The sequence below is a fragment of the Salmo trutta genome, chromosome 2, assembly GCF_901001165.1.
Source record: "Salmo trutta chromosome 2, fSalTru1.1, whole genome shotgun sequence".
Taxonomy (NCBI): Eukaryota; Metazoa; Chordata; class Actinopteri; order Salmoniformes; family Salmonidae; genus Salmo; species Salmo trutta.
The window spans coordinates 62,112,434-62,137,178 of record NC_042958.1 but is presented as its reverse complement, the minus strand read 5'-3'; the positions used below and the strand labels follow the sequence as shown (position 1 = coordinate 62,137,178).

At 45.6% G+C, this 24,745-nt stretch overlaps 1 protein-coding gene across 5 annotated transcripts in view; it reads right to left on the bottom strand.

Moving 5' to 3' along the window:
* Positions 1-559: 559 nt before the first annotated feature.
* Positions 560-24,745, bottom strand: part of ntn2 (netrin 2) — a 60,083-nt gene continuing 35,897 nt past the window's right edge. For 4 of the 5 annotated variants that reach the window (XM_029710152.1, XM_029710161.1, XM_029710141.1 and 1 more), the window contains exons 3-7: positions 22,587-22,775; positions 16,327-16,476; positions 9,760-9,816; positions 5,030-5,107; positions 560-4,765 (exon numbers count right to left, since the gene is read on the bottom strand). In XM_029710152.1, coding sequence (XP_029566012.1) covers positions 4,374-4,765; positions 5,030-5,107; positions 9,760-9,816; positions 16,327-16,476; positions 22,587-22,775 — 866 coding nt within the window. In that variant the 3' untranslated portion in view covers positions 560-4,373. The remainder of the gene's footprint in view (positions 4,766-5,029; positions 5,108-9,759; positions 9,817-16,326; positions 16,477-22,586; positions 22,776-24,745) is intronic. The other variant, XM_029710180.1, reaches the window with a different exon arrangement.

Below are 24,745 nucleotides of genomic sequence, written 5' to 3'. Positions count from 1 at the left end.
TAACTAAAAGGATGGCTGTGGTCTGTTTGGTTAGAGGGTGGAGAGAGGAGAGGAGGCTGGGGGAAGAGGAGAGAGGAGGGGGGAGGAGAGAGGAGTTTCCTGCCATGTCCCAGGCAATGGTGTTGGGTTTCCTCTGAGGTGTGGTGGAGGTAGGGGGACTGAGATGGAGGTGAGGGTTGGCGGGGAGCGGGTGCTGCCCCACTGTTTATTTTCAGAGCTTCAGCTCCTGCTCTGCCCTTGGTGGGGAACCACCCAGCCTCCCCACACTACCTCCCTCCTAGTCTCCCCACCTACTGTAGTCTGGCCCGTCTTCAGTTTGAGAAAAACACCAGAGCAGGATCAGACTCTCACCCACATGGCCAGCCCAGTGCAGCACCCAAAATCAGAAAGGTTACAATACAGGCCACTTGACTAGCCATGTAGTCATCAGTATAAGAGCACATGCACCAAACACATGGAAACGCACACATGGACAGTTGAATCTGGGCCCCGATGGCAGCATAGCAGCCGTTGATCTAGATCTGCTGCATGATCCTCAAAATGACAAACGATACACATATTTCATTAACTAATAATTTATTTGTCATTTACGATTAAAAAGTCAGTGGTCATTGCATCAGAGGAAAATGTACAAGGAAGACTTCATAATAACACGAGTGATGAAGGAAAGGGGGGGGGGGTGTATGGGGCGGAAGGCAACACCCCATCGGCCCTCAGAAGGCAGGTGGACATCGTCTGTGTGAGTGGTGCTCTATAGTGTAACTCTGTGACCAGAATGTCATGAGGACAGGAGGGGGCTTCTGGCAAATGGGGAGACATTTCATTGAATTTTGCCCTTTCAATGCTTTCTTGAGAAAGATTTCACATATTTCATAACACCTGGCAGCAGTAGGTCTACAGTCATTGTTACAATCATTTTGGGCTTTGATATATATTTAAATGTTCTACGTCTCTCTCTCTCTCTCTCTCTCTCTCTCTCTCTCCTGTGGACGTTATAAATACTGCGGGAGGGGAACAAAGAGTTACGACCCTGGTTCCACTGCCAAGCTGTGGGGCTTGTTAAGTAAAACAACAGGGTGGCTCGCCCTAGGAAGACTACAAAATGCTTTCGAGGGGTACGTTTCAATTTCTAAATAACATCTGCAGGGTTTAGTAAAGCTTGTTATCTGTCGTCCAATATTCAGGGTGGCACAGCTAAAAGAGGAAGAAAATAGAGACTGAGGTAAAGGGTGAAAAAGTATAGTGATTTTTGTCTTGCTGGATATTATTCATAGCCTGGTCCCAGCTCTGTTTGTGGCCAACTCCTATGGAAAATTACCATAGGAGTTGTAGGAGTTGCCAAGACAGCACAAACAGATCTGGGACCAGGCTATACAGTATGATGAAGTGTCGAGGTTCACACTTGAGCTACTAGGCACTGTAGACAGTGCAGTATAACCCTGTGAGGAAGCGGGTTGGTTCTGGGTTGAGTCTGAGAAAGGGGTTCTGGACACGTAACTTCGACATCCATCAAACCTGCCCATGCTTTCCCCACATACCAGGCCAAGAAATGGTGGCTACTGTAAGACCACCTGTTTGACAGCTTGTCATGGACGGAAATACATAAATAATCAGACGATTTGGTTCTGCATTTTTGTGAAATTCCATCTCTGGGAATTCCTCTAAGGAAACACTACTTTTACTCGGAAATGTTAGTGGTTCCGTCTGACCTCTTTGCTGTTCGAAGAAATAACGTTACATATTACACCAAAATGTATGGAAAACAACCTAGTTCACTTTGGTCATGGATTGGTTTTGGATTGGTTTTCAGAGCACTGTGCTACGCGACATGTTGAATGAATACTGTATGATGCAAACATTGACGCATATGAGGGAGGACCCACAACTGTTACACATAAAACCTACAATCTAACCAGACAGACCTTCATGTGAACAACTTCTAAATCCATTCAGCGTTTTTTTTTTAGAATGACAACGCTCGGTCTACATTCTCAGCTTTAACGACATAATCTCATAAGAAAGTACAATCATACCATGTGTCTTTAAGCGGTTTTTACATTTGACATTTTGTCATTTATATACATTCTTTCAGCAAATGAAAACAAGACCTACACCACTGAAGGACTGCGGCTGGCTGCCTTTGTCCCACTACTGTCACGTACACTACATATACAAAAGTATGTGGACGCCCCTTCAAATTAGTGTCCATATACTTTTGGACATGCAGTGTATCTAAGACACAGAAACACACATGTTGCAGAACAGAAAGGAACTGGGGCCTGACAAGAGAGGGAGAGACACACTCTTCTGAGGGGCTTGGAAATGTGACAAACCAAACATAGCACTGCAGCCAACCAACCGCTAGCATGACATTACTGTCAGCATGCTAACAGCTAGCTAGCATGACCCCTTCACAATGTGTTTATGTTGTTCTATTTTTGAAATCAATCGTAATACGCTTTTAAAATGAACTAAGGACAAAGACAAAACAGCAACTTTTGAGAGCAAACATACGGTCCCTTGTGGTTTCGTTTTTGTCCTGATTTTCTCATTTTCTTGATTCAATTTAGAAACAGGCTGATGCATTATTGGCCAACGAAGAGAGGGAAATGTCGGCAAGGCCAATGAGGGGAGATGACTAAGGAGGTTTCCTCTGGATTTGTGATGTTAACATTTGTTAATTCCATGCTCTGCTTACTGTAAATTTTTCGCTTCGCATCGGACAGACCAGCCAAACCACAAACATGCAAACATACAAAGACATGAGGATTGAAATAGACTATCGCATCATAATACAATCAGGCAGTGTGTATGTAGCCTAGAACGTTCCGGACTCTTTCGGTTTGTCAATAAGCTACAGTTGAAAAGGTAGAGCTTAATCCAACCTTTGTCTGTTCTTCGTGAAATGGCACTCTTTATTTTGAGCTCTTCTTTCGGCAAGCGATCACTAGCCCGTCATTGGACACTTTGTCGAAAGTGGCAAACATTTAAAAGACAAGAGAAATAATAGAATTGAACCAACAAACGATATCGGTCACACAATGACACCCGCAGGACTTTCTATCAACAAACAGTGGAAGACATGACGCAAAATATCCCCCCCAAAAGTTTCCCTAGTATCAAGGGCATTGTTCTGTTCTGAAGCTGGCTACTTTCCACTCTGCTGGAGTCTCGCTCAAGTTTCTTTTTCTTCACATGAGTCAGATAGTAATGCATGATTCCATTTCCTACTCGTGGTGAGAAGGCTTGTGTGTGTGTGGGGGGGGGGGGGGTCTTCACTTAGATAGTGAGACAGTGGGGTCTGTAGAAGTATGGGAATCTGAGAGCAGAAGTACATGAATATAGAATAAAAGAGAAACATTATTAGGGTTTAGTGTTTGCCACTGTCTGTCTATGACTGGAGCAGTAGAACCAGTGAGTGAGCGGTGGGGTCACTGTCAACAGCTGTATAGTCTAGACTAGAGTAGCAAATGCCTCAGTCTGAAGTTGTATATATATTGTAATGGCAGTGGTGGTAGAAGTGAGGTTTTGCATTGGAGTAGGCCCCTGTGGGGACAGCCTTTGTTGTGGTTAGAAGGATCCTCTGAGGACGAGGATGCAGCCGTTGTGGGTTCTGGTCCAGAGATACTACTGCAGAGAGTTCATGTCTACATATCTTACATACGGAATAGGAGTACAAGACAAAATGGCCGCTCTAGGCCAGTAATCTCAGTCGCGTAGAGAAAGATGGGGGTTTAGAGACAGTGAAACAGTGGGTGGAGGAGGCAGACGAACTGAGGTTGTGCAGTTTGTCTTCTCCCTTGCATGGGGCACTTTGCTACAACACTAAAAAATCTGTTTCTCTCTCTGATTATCTGAGCTCCATGGATACTCCTGGTAATAGAATGGGAAATGTGAGCTTTGATAGTTTCAAAACACTAAAACATGGTGGCAGGACGGGGGACTGAAGCAGTCTGAATGGGGAGGGGGAATGCGAGAGGGCAGGGGTGTGGGGGAGTGTGGACATTTTTGCTGTCGTTGTCGAGAAAGGGAATGATATCCACTCGTCTACACTTCGTACCCTTTTTAATGGTCCCTTTTTAAGGCAGACCAATAGAAAAAGACAGTCACAGTCCCATGATTAAAACAGAAAATAAAAAGGAAATAATTATACAATATACACAAAGTGGTCCTTAAACAGGCAATATACATGCAGTCTCTGTAATGTGCAGTGTACCCCGTTTTTTGGGGGGGGGTCAGGGTTTTTAGGGGGTTAGGGGGGTCATGTTCTATCCTGCGAACTAGCCGAGAGCTAGGAAGGGGTCGTGGGGAGGTAGGAGTAGGGGTGGGGTCATGGGGGGGGGTTGGCTGAGGATGCGCTGCTCTCTCCCCCATCATGCTTTGCTGCACTTGCCCTTCTTCTCTTTGCGCTGGAACTTCCGGAGGCGCCGCGTCCAAACGTCTCTCCACTGGATGACCAGGCTGTTCTTATCGGCCAGGAGCCCTACGCGCTCTGCTCCTGCAGCAGCCCCAGCAGCCCCTGGTCCAGCCCCGGGCCCCCCGGCCCCAGGGCCCCCCGGCCCGGTCTCGCTGGTGCCCATCACCAGGAAGCGCTTGCTCATCTGGATTTTGGGACACTTGCAGGCCAGGTCCTTCATATGGATCCATAGCACGTTGTCGCCCCGTTTGAGCGGCTCGCCGCGGCTCTTGTAGACCGAGACCACGTTGACCGAGAACTTGGCCCAGTCGCCCACCGTCTCCATGTCCAGCACGTTGACTTGCACCGCTGATGAGGCACACAGAAAAACCAACCATTACAACTGATGCAGGTACAGTCCTAACACATCTGTAAACTAACTGAAAATACTATTTTGCAAAAAAAGCCTGTAACATATAGTATAATAACATGTAATACCATATAGCTACTAACAATCAAGTTTCGGACTGATGGGCTGGCAATTTACTGTTATAATTCACTGTTCTAGTATGGGTACTACTTTTTTCATGCTTGATAAATAAATCGGATGCATTAAGTTGTTCAATCGCTCACCATAGTCTTTCTTGCAGTATTTCTTCATGTTGATCTTCAGATTTCCTTTCACTGGTTTGCAATAGGATTCACAATCTGCTGAAAAAAGAAGAACACATTTTAAACACCGGATACATTTTTAGGCTATGCACCACAATTACATGTGTGCGGGGTTTTCCCTTTTTCAAAACACCGGCTACCTGCACACTAGCCAGACTTGCATTTGGAGTCCAACTTGCTGGGAATTACACACTTGGGACAATTACACACAGAACAGGACAGATCCACACTTAGGAGAATTACACACATAACCGCACACAGCAGTTACACATTTGAGATGATAAAGTGAACATGATGACATGGTTACATTCTTAGAACAATTACACACTTGAGATGTTTACACACTGTGTTACACACAAACATACAAAGAGGTACATAAAAACGCATGTAGCACACGCACAGAGCGCACACACACACACACACACACACACACAAATAGACACAAACATAAATGCACGCATGCACGCACACACCTACATGCAAACACACAGGCATGCACACACACATATATACACACACACAGCACGAGTGCCTGGACTCTGAGACAGGCGGCTGGATAGAGGAAATGTTAGGTTTGGTCGGGTTTGCTGGAGTAATATACGACCTTAAACAAATCACACGTAAGCCCCTGCAATAACCGCTGGGGGAGTCGCGGGTGGGTGGAATATTACAGAGGGGGAAAAGTGTTCCGTTTGACATGTCTGCCTGCCTTTTGGGGGACCCTGAGAAAAGACAGAGCGCGGGTGGAAGTGGTCATGGCTGGATGGCTGTGAGTAGCCCACAGCAGCCTCTTAGCTGCGAGACTACGACCAGAGAGAGACCACACAGCTGACCGCTGTACGTATGGAGGAGGATGAAGCTGCCCTGTGGTCGATGTGCTTTTCTCTGGGACTTGACTGGTGGGTGTTGGGTCATAGGTGTGTGAACTAGAGCGGTTGAAAAAACATTTGCAGTAAACGACCGACTGTACATACCGCAATACAGGTTTGATTGAATTGATCCCTTACAGATCCATATAGGACATGAGAAAACACACATGAATGGACACAAAGGAGTGAATAATGTGGGCCAGCCAAACCACAATGTAACACCCAGTGGTGTTGTGGGACAACCCAATGTAAGCTTCTGTGGTAGAACCTCTCCCTAAGCTATGACGGGGAACTCACTATTAAAATGGCCAATTGGCTTTAATGTCACTGCAGTGGGAGTTGTGAGGAAGAGACAAAGGGTCAAACATGTTCATTAAACCACCACTCTACTGTACTTGTTTTGGGTTTATAAAACCTTTTTTGGGTTGGATACTTCAATATAGCGCTGGTTTAAAGGTCACTGAGGGACAGTTGCTGACCAGTCTTGTTTTCTAGTGAACATGCCAGAGAGCCTGGTATCTGATTGAATTTTACTCTGGATTTTGAAGGGGACACGTGCAAAGGTCCCAAAGACACCGGGTTTCGTTTGCCGCTAGAGTGAAATCCTGGTATATGCGGTCTCCCTGGCCTCCCTCTCTAGTTGCCTTCTAAGTAAAATCATTCAGAAGTTGTGCAGGGAAGCGGTCTCCTCCTCCAAAACAAACAAAATAAAAGTGATCGCTCGCAGGAATACTGCCCCCCAAAAAACAGTTTCTGGGTCGGTCGCATGCGAGGAGGGAGCCGTGTTGCTCGTTTCGCTGAGGGTTTGGAGAGAGCCAGAGCAGGCGAGGGCAGGAAGAGGAGAAAGAGAGAGAGGGGGCCGAGGAACCAGTAAAAATGTCAGGGAGGCTTGGCCCGTATATTAGAGTGATGGAGCTTTTATTAGCGACAAGCGGAGAGAGAGGCCAGAGCAGCTGCCTAGTTCCTTTACCTCTCACTCACAGCAGCTTTCAATAAACTTCAGTTAAACATACCTGGGTTAACGTGTGTGTTTGTGCATGTTTCTCTGTGGTGTGAGAGAGAGAGAGAGAGAGAGAGAGAGAGAGAGAGAGAGGGGGGATTTGGTGTACGTGCGTGGGTGTGTGAATGTGTGTGGGTTAGGGAGAGGGCGCAATGAATGAATTGATGAAGTAGGCCACACTGAATCAGTCATGGGGAGAGCTGAATAAATCTGTTGAATGTCCATCTATAGGAGTGAAGAGAAAACAGACTGAGTGATATGCTAGAGCAGTTCAACCGGCCAGTCAAGTAGAAAAGAACAGTTAATCCTGCTCCCTATGTAACAGTGTAGGTTCCGTCCCTCTCTTCGCCCCAACCCGGGCTCGAACCAGGGACCCTTGCACACATCAACAACTGACACCCACCGAAGCATCGTTACCCATCGCGCCACGGCCCTTGCAACGCAAGGGGAAACCCTACTTCAAGTCTCAGAGCGAGTGACGTCACCGATTGAAACGCTATTAGCGCGCACCACCGCCAACTAACTAGCCATTTCACATCGGTTACACTCACCCCCCCTTTGACCTCCTCCTTTTCCGCAGCAACCAATGATCCGGGTCAACAGCATCAATGTAACAGTGTAGGTTCCGTCCCTCTCTTCGCCGCAACCCAGGCTCGAACCAGGGACCCTTGCACACATCAACAACTGACACCCACCGAAGCATCGTTACCCATCGCGCCACAAGAGCCACGGCCCTTGCAACGCAAGGGGAAACCCTACTTCAAGTCTCAGAGCGAGTGACGTCACCGATTGAAACGCTATTAGCGCGCACCACCGCTAACTAACTAGCCATTTCACATCGGTTACACCTAGCTTTTACCCATAGGATCTTGGGCTCTAAAGTGTTTTTTTTTTGTGTACATATACATGTGTGTGTGTGTGTGTGTGTGTGTGTGTGTGTGTGTGTGTGTGTGTGTGTGTGTGTGTGAGAGAGTGAGTGAGTGAGTGAGTGAGTGAGTGAGTGAGAGTGAGTGTGTGTGTGTGTGTGTGTGTGTGTACGTGTGTGTATGTTTATATATTTGTACATTAGTATGTGTGTGTGTATATACAGTATTTGTGTGTATGCATATGTGTCTGTGTGTGTGTGTGTTGTGTGTGTGTGCCTGCATGGTATCCTGGTACAGTGGCAAACAGTGCAGCCCTCGGTATCAGTGGTGTGTGTTTTCCCATGAAGAGTCACTTACTGATGGGCATTCACCTGGAAAAGACCCCATGAATCGCCCATTGACCCAGAAGAGCCACGGCTGAAAACACACACAATCGACTTGGCGGCTCCGGTTACCCTTGTTCCCCCGTCCCTTTTCACAGTGCCGTGACAATGACAAATTGCGTCCACCGCCCCCCACACGCACGCACGCACGCACAGACACACACACACACACACACACTTTCAGGTTTTGGGTACCTGAGTCCCCTAAGGAGGAGGAGAGGTTGGTTGTTATATGGGGTGTGGGTTAAAGGAGAGATGGAAGAAAAAACGACCCTGTATGTTGTACACTTGTGTGGGGATGAAATGACGATAAAGAACCTTGTTCTTATTTGTTTCTCACAGTGGAAAAGCCCTTTCCCAGGGATGCAGAAACACACAAAGGAGTGTACTGTGTGTGTGAGGGTTACAAGCCCAAGCAGAGACTGGGTTGGTGTAAGCAATGTGGGGAAAATTCCACCTAGCCTATCAGAGGGCAAGGCGGAGCTGCTAGACCTATCAGTGGGCTAGGTTAGCCGTGGTCTGGCAGTTGATGGTAGTGTGAGCCGCTAGCAAAACTAATAAGGTGACACCACAACTTTCACATCCGAGCTAGACATATTGCAATTCCTTCAAGTTGAGACCCAGTCGGTCTTTGGCTAGCTATCAAAAGTCACCAGTCTAAATCCCTTCCTCCCACAAACTCTCCGTCTGCGGTAGGTACATGTTATTCCTTAGTACTGATACAGGATTTTTTTTAAATCCATCCGCCTAATGGTTAAGGTTAGGATTGGGGATAGGGTCATCTGATCCCAGATCTTTAGATATATAGCAAATTCTACATCAAGCACTCCCACTCAACTCATATGCCCCCCTTTGGCTAGTTTGCATGCATCCCCTGCAGTGTGAGAAGTCCCAGGCCTTACAGAACATCTCTTCTGGCCTGGGGCTTCCAGAGAGGGTTGTGTCTCAGCCGAACCAACTGTGAAAGCTGAGGAGGGGGTGCTGTCGTTGTGGGAGGTACGTCTGTGGTCGCCACGGCGTTGAGTTAAAGCCTGTGATGAATCACCGTTTCCAAATCAACACCGGGCCACAATTCCGCCGGGGAGGCGAAGGCGTTAAAAAACAGGAGGGGAGTAATTGACTGGAGAGAGACTGGATGGAGTGAGGACTGCCAGGAGTCAGAGGCGGAAACGCTCTCCCCCAAAACGACGGTCGCCAACACTCTTTTCACGCCTCGAAAGTTCCCCGCCGAAGTTTCCCCGGGCTAGCAAACTGCAACTAATCACTTCTGTTGCAGCCTTTCCGTTGGCTTTGTGTTCGGCTGGAGTCGGGCTTCAAGCACAGTGGAGCAAAGCTAACTCGCTAAAGGCTAGCAGGCAGACGTCGTGCCAAGAATGCAGGTTTTAAGACAATGGAAAATCTCACTTGGATCCAGAGCAGTCGTTTCTTCACGGAACATCAAAAGAGAGGCCCACCCCCTCCATGAATATTTATTAACCCAGTTTAGAAATGGAGGCCAGAAATATTAAAAAGGTTGTGTTTTTTTATGTTACCAGGTGTCAGGTGTGGGATGTAGGGTGGAGGAGTGACTAACCTGCCGGTTCCTCTGTGCTGCTGCTGACCATGGCTGTAGGGTTCACTACTGGGATCTCTGAAACACACACACACACACACACACACACACACACACACACACACACACACACACACACACACACACAACAACAACAACAGAGTTTTAACTAGAGTTTTATGGAAACAATTTATACATTTTATGTAGACATGGTGTAATTGCTGGCCATATGCCTACTCTTTGCATGTGTGGTCAAGCCAATAAAGTATGCCTGAATTAAATCACAGTTATTTGACGTGGGAAGAATGAGAGGGAGGGTGTAGGGTGGAAATATCAACCTAAACACAGCGATAAAGATACTGATATTGGCACACACACAAACACAAACACACTGTAGAAGCATACTTTGTCTGAGCCGAACTCTCTTCCTCTGAAACAGTAGCACCATGGTGCAAGAGATCTATGCATTCAAACAGGGACATGGGGAGAGCCACCTTCAGACAGATGCAAACTCCCTCAATACGCCTGGTTAGCTCAACCAGAACCCCTCGCCAGTCTCCACCAAAGCCAAAATAATTCAATTCTTAAAGAATTCCCCACACAACGAAGGCCCCCTTTTCAATACAAATGCTAATGCAAAGCGATGAAATGCGAATGCTAACAACAAATCCACTGCCTCAATGATAACAACAACAGGATGATTGGGACGCTGGCTTAGCATCATTAGCGTGCACCCAGAGGGATTTGCCTTTCGACTGGGGAGTTAGAGGGAGGAGGACCGGGTTGGAGTCAAACAAACAGACAAGGAGCTTCCTGGAAAGAGCGTTTTTGAGAGGCAAGTGACAGTTGGCTTGCTTCGAAATTATGGACACCCCTACCAAGAACAACAAATAGGGCATTGAGCTTTGGACTGCTTGGTAAAGGCCGAGAGGAAAGGAGAGCAGCTGGTGAAAGGCACGCCAAGCTGTGGGCTCCTCCTCTGAAGGTGGAGGGTTGAGAGTGGATATTGAGATGATAAAGGGATATTCAGATGAGGGGCAGTGTTATCATACTAATTGGCTGTTAGCACGCCTGGTCTTTGTGTCATACTGTGTTAGAGGGCAGAAGGGCTTGACCGGGGAGGAATGATAGTACCAATCAAATGGAGGGCGTTTTGGGAAGAGATGCTCTCTGGCTCACAGGGGAAACCTCAGATGGCATGCACATGCATACACACACGCACACACGCGCTGACACACACACACACTGAGGCCAAGAAACACTCTTTCTCCTCACTGGGTGTCTTTCAGAAAGTGTCTGATTGGTTTTGTCGGCCGCGACCGCTATTGTTTTCTCCTTTTTGCCCTCCGCCATCTGCTCTGTAACACCAATGTGAGACCAACAACATGGCACCGTGTGGCACGACGTGGCATAGCGGGGTAGGGTACGCCATAGCTTGGCGTGGTACACCATAGTTTGGTGTGGTTGGTTCAGGGTTACACAAGCCTGGTGTGTGTGTGTGTGTGTGAGTTTGGATCATTGTGCCAAACCACATGGCACAGCACGATGGCAAGCTGCCCTCTATTCCTCCTGCCCGCAGGCGGTGGACTAGTGATCTAATTCATACACACACACACTCACAGAGGACGCGCATACACACACACACACACACACACACACACACACACACACACACACACACACACACACACACACACACACACACGGTAATCAGGTACTGGGGTCTCAGGGTGGCACTGATCTACCCCAGACCAGACCACCATGACCTGCCTTCATCTGCGGGACTGGTGCCAGCTAGGAACTTCTCTGTCCCTACCTTTGGTTTACCAGGGCAGGTTAACTGAGAACATATTCTCTTTTACAACCTGCCCAAATAGTGAGCAAATGTTCCTGGGGTTATTGTGTCTAATTCATTATTTTTTAAACAATGGCAGCTGAAGGCATTGAAAACTCTGACTTTCTAATCGAACACAGGCAATGGTGGATTTATGGATGGGCTAGCTTACCTCATGCTAACCGAGTGCTGCAGTGTGTACCTGAGTTATCTATCATAATTGGCTTTTAAGCTAATGTAAACCCACTAACGGGATAGCTAGCTTGTGACATCCCAGGGAACATGACTCTCCACCATGCCGTTACCTGGCTATAGAAATGAGACGGGGAATGAAGCAGCTGTACCTGCCATGTTACATGTGTGGTTGTAAACCCCTCGTTGGCGCTGGCACATGGTTCATGGTTTCTCTAGTATGCAGTGGTTCCCAAACTGTGGGGGCGAGGGGTCGGCAGCAGGGGAACTCAGTCCGGCATTCAACTTACTCTTGAAAGTTGTAATAGTAGAATGCACAAGGTGTAATTTTGAAATTGGGTAATGCATCATCAGTTTTCCTCTTGTCAAACCAGTCATTGCATACCTTAGAGAGCTATAATGTGTCAGAAATGTCCAGATCAACTAGCCCATGTCAGCTAGGTTTTTAGACCATACATTCTGTTGTAATGTTTGATTCAGTCAAATATCACATGAATGCACATTAGACATGGCAAAATGTATAGAATTGCACAGAAAGGAGCTCTAAAACTGCAAAATTGTATCTCCGCCAACAAGAGGGGTGTGAACAGTTTCTGTTATGAACAGTGCGTGTTATGAACAGTGCGTGTTATGAACAGTGCGTGTTATGAACAGTGCGTGTTATGAACAGTGCGTGTTATGAACAGTGCTTGTGTCCATAGAAATAGACGTTGGGCTCAGGATGTTCCCAAATACTGGTAGACCTGAGTCTGGGAACCCCTGCAGTATGGTACGGTTTCCCTATTATGTAACATGGAAATGGTATTCCAGTACGTAACATGGTAAAGGTATTCCATTATGTAACATGGTAATGGTATTCCATTATGTAACATAGTAATGGTATTCCAGTACGTAACATGGTAAAGGTATTCCATTATGTAACATGGTAATTTTATTGCATTATGTAACATCGTAATGGTATTGCATTATGTAACATCGTAATGGTATTCCATTATGTAACATGGTAATGGTATTGCATTATGTAACATGGTAATGGTATTCCATTATGTAACATGGTAATGGTATTCCATTATGTAACATGGTAATGGTATTCCATTATGTAACATAGTAATGGTATTCCAGTACGTAACATGGTAAAGGTATTCCATTATGTAACATGGTAATGGTATTGCATTATGTAACATCGTAATGGTATTCCATTATGTAACATGGTAATGGTATTCCATTATGTAACATGGTAATGGTATTCCATTATGTAACATGGTAAAGGTATTCTATTATGTAACATGGTAATGGTATTCCATAATGTAACATGGTAATGGTATTCCAGTATGTAACATGGTAAAGGTATTCCATTATGTAACATGGTAATGGTATTGCATTATGTAACATGGTAATGGTATTCCATAATGTAACATGGTAATGGTATTGCATTATGTAACATGGTAATGGTATTCCATTATGTAACATGGTAATGGTATTCCATTATGTAACATGGTAATGGTATTCCATTATGTAACATGGTAAAGGTATTCCATTATGTAACATGGTTATGGTATTCCATTATGTAACATGGTAATGGTATTCCATTATGTAACATGGTAATGGTATTCCATTATGTAACATGGTAATGGTATTCCAGTATGTAACATGGTAATGGTATTCCAGTATGTAACATGGTAATGGTATTCCAGTATGTAACATGGTAATGGTATTCCATTATGTAACATGGTAATGGCATTCCATTATGTAACATGGTAATGGTATTCCAGTATGTAACATGGTAATGGTATTCCATTATGTAACATGGTAATGGTATTCCAGTATGTAACATGGTAATGGTATTCCATTATGTAACATGGTAATGGTATTCCAGTATGTAACATGGTAATGGTATTCCATTATGTAACATGGTAATGGTATTCCAGTATGTAACATGGTAATGGTATTCCATTATGTAACATGGTAATGGTATTCCATTATGTAACATGGTAATGGTATTCCAGTATGTAACATTGTAATGGTATTCCATTATGTAACATGGTAATGGTATTCCATTATGTAACATGGTAATGGTATTCCATTATGTAACATGGTAATGGTATTCCAGTATGTAACATGGTAATGGTATTCCATTATGTAACATGGTAATGGTTTTCCATTATGTAACATGGTAATGGTATTCCATTATGTAACATGGTAATGGTATTCCAGTATGTAACATGGTAATGGTATTCCATTATGTAACATGGTAATGGTATTCCAGTATGTAACATGGTAATGGTATTCCATTATGTAACATGGTAATGGTATTCCATTATGTAACATGGTAATGGTATTCCAGTATGTAACATGGTAATGGTATTCCATTATGTAACATGGTAATGGTATTCCATTATGCAACATGGTAATGGTATTCCATTATGTAACATGGTAATGGTATTCCAGTATGTAACATGGTAATGGTATTCCATTATGTAACATGGTAATGGTATTCCATTATGTAACATGGTAATGGTATTCCATTATGTAACATGGTAATGGTATTCCAGTATGTAACATGGTAATGGTATTCCATTATGTAACATGGTAATGGTATTCTCTCTCTTCTCTGGACGGTTCTAACTTAGAACTTGTGGACAACTACAAATACCTAGGTGTCTGGTTAGACTGTAAACTCTCCTTCCAGACTCACATCAATCATCTCCAATCCAAAGTGAAATCTAGAATTGGCTTCCTATTTCGCAACAAAGCATCCTTCACTCATGCTGCCAAACATATCCTCGTAAAACTGACCATCCTACCAATCCTCGACTTCGGCGATGTCATTTACAAAATAGCCTCCAATACCCTACTCAACAAGCTGGATGCAGTCTATCACAGTGCCATCCGTTTTGTCACCAAAGCCCCATATACAACCCACCACTGCGACCTGTATGCTCTCGTTGGCTGGCCTTCACTTCATAATCGTCGCCAAACACATTGGCTCCAGGTCATCTACAAGACCCTGCTAGGTAAAGTCCCCCCTTATCTCCGCTCACTGGTCACCATAGCAGCACCCACCTGTAGCACGCGCTCCAGCAGGTATATCTCTCTGGTCACCCCTAAAGCCAACTCCTCCTTTGGTCGTCTCTCCTTCCAGTTCTCTGCTGCCAATGACTGGAACGAACTACAAAAATCTTTGAAACTGGAAACACTTATCTCCCTCACTAGCTTTAAGCACCAGCTGTCAGAGCACCTCACAGATCACTGCACCTGTACATAGCCCATCTATAATTTAGCCCAAACTACTACCTCTTCCCCTACTGTATTTATTTATTTTATTTATTTTGCTCCTTTGCACCATATTATTTATATTTGAACTTTGAACTTTCTTCAAACTACAAATCTACCATTCCAGTGTTTTTCTTGCTATACTTTATTTACTTTGCCACCATGGCATTTTTTTGCCTTTACCTCCCTTATCTCACCTCATTTGCTCACATTGTATATAGTCTTATTTTTTTCTACTGTATTATTGACTGTATGTTGTTTACTCCATGTGTAACTCTGTGTTGTTGTATGTTGTCGAACTGCTTTGCTTTATCTTGGCCAGGTCGCAATTGTAAATGAAAACTTGTTCTCAACTTGCCTACCTGGTTAAATAAAGGTGAAATAAATAAATAAATAAATAAAAATTCCATTATGTAACATGGTAATGGTATTCCAGTATGTAACATGGTAATGGTATTCCAGTATGTAACATGGTAATGGTATTCCATTACGTAACATGGTAATGGTATTCCAGTACGTAACATGGTAATGGTATTCCAGTATGTTACATGGGTATGTTATGGTTTCCCTGTATGGTTGGTTTAGTGTAAAGCCTTTAGTTGATGTGGTGGCAGAGACTGGTGTGGGCATTCTGGTAAAACCCTGATGGGGGGGGAAATGAAACCAACCCCTTGCCCTTGGAGTGGGCATGACAACACAGATACAAACAGAGCCCGGGATTGAGGTGCACAGGGAGGTTGAGTGTGTGTGTGTGTGTGTGTGTGTGTGTGCCACCACTGGGGAGGCCTTGCCTTGGTCACGCTCTGGTGCACCCACACACGTCAGCGCTGGTGGATACATTACTGGCCAGGACCACAGCAACACACAGTGTGTGTGTGTGTGTGTGTGTGTGTGTGTGTGTGTGTGTGTGTGTGTGTGTGCAGGCTCGATTCCCACAGGCTCGATGTGGCTACTGATAGCAAAAACAGTACACTGCCTTCCCCTGGTGACAAGTAAATATGTGCTTCTGTTAAATGCATGTCAATGTGTGTGTGTGTGTGTGTGTGTGTGTGTGTGTGTGTGTGTGTGTGTGTGTGTGTGTGTGTGTGTGTGTTATTCTCAAGGGTCCACGGTTGAGTGGTGTGTGGCTGTGAGTGTTTGCAAGCATGTGTGTGTGTTGGTGTGTGTGTGTGTTTGTATGTGTGAGCTAGGAGTGTTGTGAGTCTGTGACCTGTTTGTGTGAGTGTGCAAGTGTGACCAGCAAGATATGAATGTGAGCGTGTGTGTGAGTGTATCTCTGATCTACTCACTGATGCAGGGGGCCACAGGTGAGCGGCTCTGTTGGTAGCCCTTTGCACAGCGGTTGCAGGTGATGCCCGTCACGCCGTCCTTACAGGGGCACTGGCCCGTCGTCTGGTTACACGTCTTACCTGCCGCACCCACCGGGTGGCAGTCACAGGCTGGAGAGAGGGAGGGAGGGAGGGAGGGAGAGGGGGAGGAGGTGAGAGAGGGAGAGGGATAGAAAGAGACAGAGAGAGCGAGACAGAGAGCAAGAGAGAAAGCGAGAGCAAGGGACAGACAGACAGAGAGAAACAGAGAAAGACAGACAAAGACAGAGAGAGAGACAGAGAGAGCGATAGAGAGAGCGGGAGTGACAGCGAGGGACAGACAAAGAGAGAGAGAGAGAGACAGACAGAGACAGAGAGAGAGAGAGAGCATGAGAGAGAGTGAGCAGGAGGCAGAGAGAAAGAGAGAGTTCCAGAGAAAGAGAGAAAGAAAGCGAGACAGACAGAGAGAGAGAGAGAGAGAGCGAGAGAGAGGGAGCGGGAGACAGAGAGAGAGTTCCAGAGAAAGAGAGCGAGAGTGAGAGAAAGCGAGACAGACAGAGAGAGAGAGCGAGAGAGAGAGAGAGAGAGAGAGAGCGAGAGAGCGAGGAGATGGTTAGATGTGGCCATTTGAGAAACATTTAAGTCGCCTAAGTCGTTCATCATACATATTCAGTGTCACTTTCAAGGTTTATTTGTGACTCGACTCAAATCAGATGGCATTTTGAACCCTCTTATGAATAGGCTCTGTAGCACAACACATCCTAGTTAATCATCATCTGCCATTGAAGTATCCAACTGTATTCCAGATGCAACAGGACTGAGTGTTCCTTTAGTCTATTTCCTCTATCCTTCACACTCCAGGTCTGGGATTCCTTCTGCTCAATTGGGCTACCCTGCTACTGTCTCCTCCAGGTTTAGGGACCTGGCACTGCCTGGCAAAGATGTGTGTGTGCATATGTGTGTGTGTTTGTGTGTGTTGACAGGGAAGAAAAGCCTCCATTTGTCCGGTCTCTTAGGTGCTACGCTGGTGCCTGTTTGTGTGTGACACCCACTCTGCCGTTTCATCACTTCCCAAAAATCTGCCTGGCGCCCGCTGCGTGCCATCGGCAACACGCCACCCAGAGAGAGTCCCCGTTCCACAGGTCTTTTATGTGCTGTTATGGTATGCGCCGTCCGTCCGAACGCACCTTGAGCAATACGGGTCTTCTTCTGTTTAAAGAGCTGCTGGGATACAAGACCCGGCCTGTTGGTCAGTTCCTCTCTTACAAGAGCTCTTTACAAGGTGACAGAGAGGAGAGGAGAGGAGAGGAGAGGAGAGGAGAGGAGAGGAGAGGAGAGGAGAGGAGAGAGAAGAAGAAGAAGAAGAAGAAGAGAGAAAGACATGCAGAGGGGAAGAACAGTGAAAGGGAGAGAGAGAGAGGGCTAACATGTTCCAAACTTTGCCTCTGGTGTGCTCATCAGCATAAACAAGACTAAATCTCCCTCACCTCACCTTGGCTCAACCCGGTACAACAAGGAAAACAGACGTCTTCCTTGGGAAGCCGCACACAGACACACACACTTATCAAACGTGGAAGGTAAACCTCTCCATCCGCACGCTATCAAGTATCACTATTACACGTTACACTGATCAATCTGAGACTATCTTGACACATAAAAACGCACAACTTTAATATCCCCGTAACATTTTACTTTAAAGGGTGTGATTGAACCCTTTGTCTTGGCTTGGAACTGCAGCTCCTCTGTCCAGAGAATAAAAAACAATGCTTTTGGAAAAATTCAACAACAAAAAAAACTCTGCACCCTCGATTCAATGCTAACATTTAGCATTTTATCTTGTCGATCAGTTCTGGCATAAATAATTGCTTTTGGCCAAAAACAACTGGCCCCAAAAAAACTGCCGACGGGGGAGGACGCCTCCTTCCCTCTACTTTGGGCTTAATTAGGTAGAAAACAAGCTCGCCAAGTTGCAAAATTGCAAAAGCAAACTGCATTACTTAAGTGTAATGTGATAGCTGGTAATTGTCCTCCTGCTTTTATAAAAACAACAAGAAAGGGCGAAACGAGCCTTTGGGGAAAACCCAGTAACCCAACAGTCTCTGATAGGGCTTGCCAAGGAATGGCAGCTGCTAACATGAGGAGTTTTCTTCAGGGCCTTGCTGTGTTGTTCCCTCAGTGTGTGTGAACATGTTTATTTGTGCTGATCATTTTGCCATCACAACTGAGGAGTAAGGACTCTACCACCTGTTGATTTGGGAGGGGTGTGGTGAGGTGGAGGGAGTCTGGACCATGAGAATTAGGAGTGGGGGGGGGGGGGGGGGGGTTAGTGCTTTGATCTTCAGATGCACATGTGGCTGTTCCGTCCGGGTGTCCGGCTGGGGTGTCAAAGTGTGCACGCTCGTTTGAAGCTTGCGCTCGCTTCGTAAATCTGATGGCTCGCGTTGCATGTAAAATCTCCACCACCTGACCCAGCTTCAAACTCACAGAAGGCTTTGATTGGTCGTTGGTTGGCAGTGTTGGTAATATATTAGTAATATACGTTTGCATTGAGTGGGTTGGCGCACAGGGAGGTTGAAAGTCAAATGTGTGTCCGGTCTTCTGGTATGACTTAGTTCCTGTTTCACTCCATGTCTACCATGTGACTTCTCTCCTGCCAAAATGTCCTTCTCTCCTGCTCTTGTTCCTGTGCCCAGGTGCAGCACGGACAGGGCCGCGGCTCCATTTGGAATTTCTGGCATTCCTGGGATTGGCGCCCCTTTATTCAGTACGTGTTAATAAAACACAGCTGATGAGTCCACTAAAAACCCACAGTTGGAGTCCAGAGACATAGGTTGTAGAACAACACAAACGTCTCTGATTTCATAACACAGCACTACTCTATGCACAATAGCGATATAGAAAGCAATGCTCTTCACTCCAAACAGAGACTAGAATAATCTGGTTGTTTATAAAAAAATATATAGCAAATCATGTAGAAACTGGTTTGCTGTACTAAATGGGGGGGACAGAAGTGTAAACTTCCCGTCATTTGATCTGTCTGGTAAAGTCTGTGCCAGTCTGGATGATACCTGCATGCCTAGACTTGTTGGACGGCAACAAACAATCATTTCTGAACCAATCCATTGTTTCGCTGATTGTCTAATAACAAAGGCAACTGGTACCAAACGTTGTGTTACTAACACAGAAACAAATGAAGGAGATGTCAGAATATGGCCATCTTATATTGGTACAACCAAAACATATTTATCTGCTTGTTTATGAGTTGAACATAATACCTCATTAAAAGTCAAATATGTTGTTATAATGCAAATACATGTTCATTCAATCCATGTAATCGCTTTAAAATGGGATGAAAGTCCTCTGTACATCTACTGTTATTTATTGTGTTCAAAGTCTGTTAAGCTCAGAAAAACAACAGATGAGTGCCAGGATGGTGTCCCCTCCCCCAGCCACTCTCCTCCGTCCTCACACCGTCTTTCTGAAGTTTTACGCGCAGGGGCTTGGGCCAGTTAAAAAGCTGTAAAAATGTCCTCAGATGTTGATGACTATTTAAGCCTGTGTGACTGAAGGTGTGACAGACAGACACCGCCTTGGGACTTGTAGTCTTTGGACAGCAGGCGTTTGCTCACTCTTGAACTTTGAATAGATCAATGGCGCTCAGTGTGTGTGTGTGTGTGTGTGTGTGTGTGTGTGTGTGTGTGTGTGTGTGTGTGTGTGTGTGTGTGTGTGTGTGTGTGTGTGTGTGCGCATGTCTGCAAACAGTATGTGTGTGCGCATGTGTGCAAACAGTATGTGTGTGTGTGTGTGTGAGTGTTTTAACAAACCATGTGAGTGCGTGTGAGTAACTGAGTAAACGGTCCTTTCAAAAGGGGTCCAAGTATTTCACCTTTTCTAATTGGGCGGTTTGCTCTGTAGACATCTGGCCGATACTAGCATGAACGTTTCGGTTTTGGAATGATTTATCTTGGATTTCCTAATTCCCTTGTTTCTACCAAGTTATTCTATAAGAAATTATTCGCATATGGCCCACTTCAGAAGCTACTTGGAGGACAAATCTTAAATACATTCAGTATAAAGTATATTTGAGGCTTTTTGTTGGCAAGGACTGCTGACATATTCTACGGCCTAAATGTAAATTCCTTTCTTTGACATTAATTCTAGTCGATATAGATGCCAAGACTAGGACATGTTTGGAGACACATAAAGCTCTGACATTGAAGACCTCGTAGGCAAGACTGGTTACACCCGCGCTGGTTATGGCATGCATGTTTCTTTAATTTGCCGGCTGTTTTTATGCACGTAGCAGTGTAAATCCACGGATGGAGAGTGGCAGCGGCCGCTGCCCAGGCCTGCAGGAGCTTGGGACACCCCACAGAGAGGCACTCGGGGCTGGGGCAAAAGGCCGAGGGCACTGGGGGTGGAGGGGGGTTGGGACCTGGGTGTGTTTGTGTGTGTGTGTGTGTGTTACCTAAGCACAAGGGTGTAACTGGGAACAGATGGGAGTGACGCTGCCACTTGACCCATCCATCAGAGTCTGGCCTGTCCATTAAACTGGCAATCCTTGTAGACTGTGTGTTGGACACGCACTCATGCACGCGTACACACACCCACACACACACACACACACACGTGCGAACACACACAGCAGGTCTGACATGGACACTCGTCCACAGAGGAGGTCTGATTGGAAGCAGACATTCCACCCCCCACCCCCCCAACCCTCCAGACCTAACCGCCCATTCCTTAGTCCCATTCAAAAAACACCTGTATTTTATTGCCGTTACTCCATTTCAGACGTGACACCGACCATTTTTGATCCCTGACCCTTCTCCTGGCCCTGTCACAAGAGGAAAAATATATAAAACACTGCGGCAGAAAAAAAGGTAGAACGAATTGGAGGATTAGAGAGAAGAAGAGAAGAGATGAGAAGAGAGCATGCTCGGACAGAGAGGGAGAGAAAGTGAGAGAGGAGGAGAGAAAGGGAAAGAGACAGGTTCTAGAAGGGGCTAGGATTGCTCTGATCAATCATGGTGCCAGCCGCCCAGGTTGAGGGCCGTTTCCACGGGAACATTCATTTCCGTCACATCTTGCTATCCGAGAAGAAGGCGATAAAGTTTTTACCGCCGCGCGGGTCTGACCCCGAACTGCTCCGCTTTGATAAAAACAGATTGCACAGCCTCCAGGGCCCAAGCACTGCCGCACTCGCAGGCATGGATTGAGTGTGTGTGTGTGTGTGTGTGTGTGTGTGTGTGAGATGGGTCTTGCAATAGCAACGGGGACATACATTTCGATACAGCTGCTGCCAATATCAACACATCTGTGGGAGTCTTATCTATACATGTGTTACTTGTAATTTGTTAAGGGCAAAAGACTTCTGCTAAAGTAAATTACTGTGTCACATTGCAGGTTGTGCCATGGTGAATTGCTCTGTGAGTGGAATAATAGAATGGGTACTGTTGTACTGTACTACAGTGTGATGAAAAATGATTTAACATGGACAATAGTAACGTGCTGTCCCGTACTTGACTCCTTTTGGTTTAAAAGCTGCTTGGGTTAGCCCCGGAGTGGAAAACTGACCAGGAGTCAAATACGGGAGATTCTCACCATGAAATCGGCAACAAAAGCCCTTCACGGCTATGAGTGTTGGCAGTTCTCATCATCCATGTTGTTTTGAGTTCTCTATACGCGATCCCTTAACATCTCACACTAACCTACAGAACAGAGAAAGAATGCAGTCTCCCTCTGCTATTGATTTGCATATTTCCCCGAGCAACAAGCGCAGGAAAATTGGGTTGTTCTCCAATAAAAAGCTCTCGGCGTAAGAACGAGCCAGAAAAATATTCACTGCAAATTCAAAACATTCCACAATTCAAACACCACTTTTTTCACGAGAAATAACTCAATCAGATACTAATTTAATGTGGCTTGTGGTCCAGAGGAATATTTTTTTCTGTGGATTTTTGCAAGAACTGCTTCTGTGACAAATGATTTACTTACAGAGGCATGGTATCAGTTTGGAAGTGAGGATGCCAGCCTAATTCTTAGAATAGCGTTACCATTTCAGTCAATGCTATAGGGTTATATAAAGTACAGTATATATTGCACTTTTTGAAAATAAATAGCAATTTTTTATAAAAAAAATGTCAATGAATCTACTGAATCGACTGAATTGAAAAGGACTATTGACACTACAAACACTATTGTGAAAGATTCGCCTATAGAATAAAACCTATTCTCCATACCTTTGCAGGCACGGCGGTGTGTGATGGGCCTGGCCATATCCCGGTAGAAGCCCTCCTTGCAGTAGTGGCAGTGGCGTCCGGCCGTGTTGTGACGACAGTTCATGCACACGCCTCCGCTCTTCCTCCCCGACAACTTGTACAGCTCCATGTTGAAGCGGCAGCGCCGGGCGTGCAGGTTGCAGTTGCACGCTACGAGGGAGGAATCAGGGAAGGGGAAAAGAGAGGAGGGGAAAGAAAGGTTATACGTCTTGAGCGTTCAGTGAGAATAGGTGCACTTCTTCATAATCAAAACACGTCCGAGGCACTTTCAAACAGGAAAAGTTGAAAAACCTTTGTTAAATTGGCATAGCCACAGTTTGAAAACAAGGCACAACACTATAGGTATAGTGTGGGTATACTTCATACATCAAAATAATTTCCAAAGCACATTTTGAAAACACTCATTCAGACATATGAGCAGTAGATGAAGCATTTACTGTAAGACCTACAGTGTACTTTACCAGTATACAGTGTAGGATGTAGCTTAGTGTCAATACCTTTATGATTCAATCAGAGTAGAGGGTGTGTGCTTCGTGGCTGTTACAGAAGTCATCAATCATGAGGCATATATTTTCAGAGCTCATTTTCCCCATTCCATAATTAATGACTGGACCCGCTCTTGGCACGCTAGTTATTAACAGACCCTTTTAATATCATGAATCACTGATGAGCAGAACTAACCTCTCCCATCTAGTCTAAGACCTCTGTAATCCGATAGAGGAGTAGGAAGGGCCCATGTACTGTAAAGTCTCGAGCCATGTGTCTTATAGCACCACAAGGATTGATCACTGTGGAAACTGTCTGTATGCCAATCAATCACAATATAGATTTACATTTAGTCACATGTATTTCATGTATCGGGCGGCAGGTAGCCTAGCGGTTAGAGAGGCGAGCCAGCAACCGGAGGGTTGCCAGTTTGAAACCCGGGTACGACTAGAACATCTGGTGGGAAGTGAGCTGGCAACCAGAGGGTTGCTGGTATCAAATCCTAGATGCCATTCCCTGCCGTGCCCTCGAGCAAGGCACTTAATCCCCCACAAAAACAGCTCCATGGGCGCCCAGCCCCCCACACCTCTCCAGAACCTGTATATGTATATGCGTCTTTCGGAGGGGTTCAAATCAAATCAAATTATATTTGTCACCTGCCCCGAATACAACAGGTGTAGACCTTATAGCGAAATGCTTACTTAAAATGCAAATCATTTTATAACATTTTTGACATGCGTTTTTCTGGATTTTTGTTGTTGTTATTCTGTCTCTCACTGTTCAAATAAAACTACCATTAAAATGATAGACTGATCATTTCTTTGTCAGTGGGCAAACGTACAAAATCAGCAGGGGATCAAATACTTTTTCCCCTCACTTTATATATGATAAACAGAGAGTAGCAGTAGGGTAAAAGAGGGGTTGGCGGGTGGCGGGACATAATGCAGATAGCCCGGGTAGCCAATGTGCGGGGGCACCGGTTGGTCGGGCTAATTGAGGTAGTATGTACATGAAGGTATAGTTAAAGTGACTATGCATATATGATAAACAGAGAGTAGCAGCAGCGTAAAAGAGGGGTTGGGGGGGTGGGACACAATGCAAATAGTCCGGGTAGCCATTTGATTACCTGTTCAGGAGTCTTATGGCTTGGTGGTAAAAACTGTTGAGAAGACTTTTTGTCCTAGACTTGGCACTCCGGTACCGCTTGCCATGCGGTAGTAGAGAGAACAGTCTATGACTGGGGTGGCTGGGGTCTTTGACAGCTTTTAGGGCCTTCCTCTGACACTGCCTGGTGTAGAGGTCCTGGATGCTAGGCAGCTTAGCCCCAGTGATGTACTGGGCCGTACGCACTACCCTCTGTAGTGCCTTGTGGTTGGAGGCCGAGCAGTTGCCATACCAGGCAGTGATGCAACCAGTCAGGATGCTCTCGATGTTGCAGCTGTAGAACCTTTTGGGGATCTGATGACCCATGCCAAATCTTTTTAGTTTCCTGAGGGGGAATAGGCTTTGTTTTGCCCTCTTCGCGACTGTCTTGGTGTGTTTGGACCATGCTAGTTTGTTGGTGATGTGGACACCAAGGAACTTGAAGCGCTCAACCTGCTCCACTACAGCCCCGTTGATAAGAATGGGGGCGT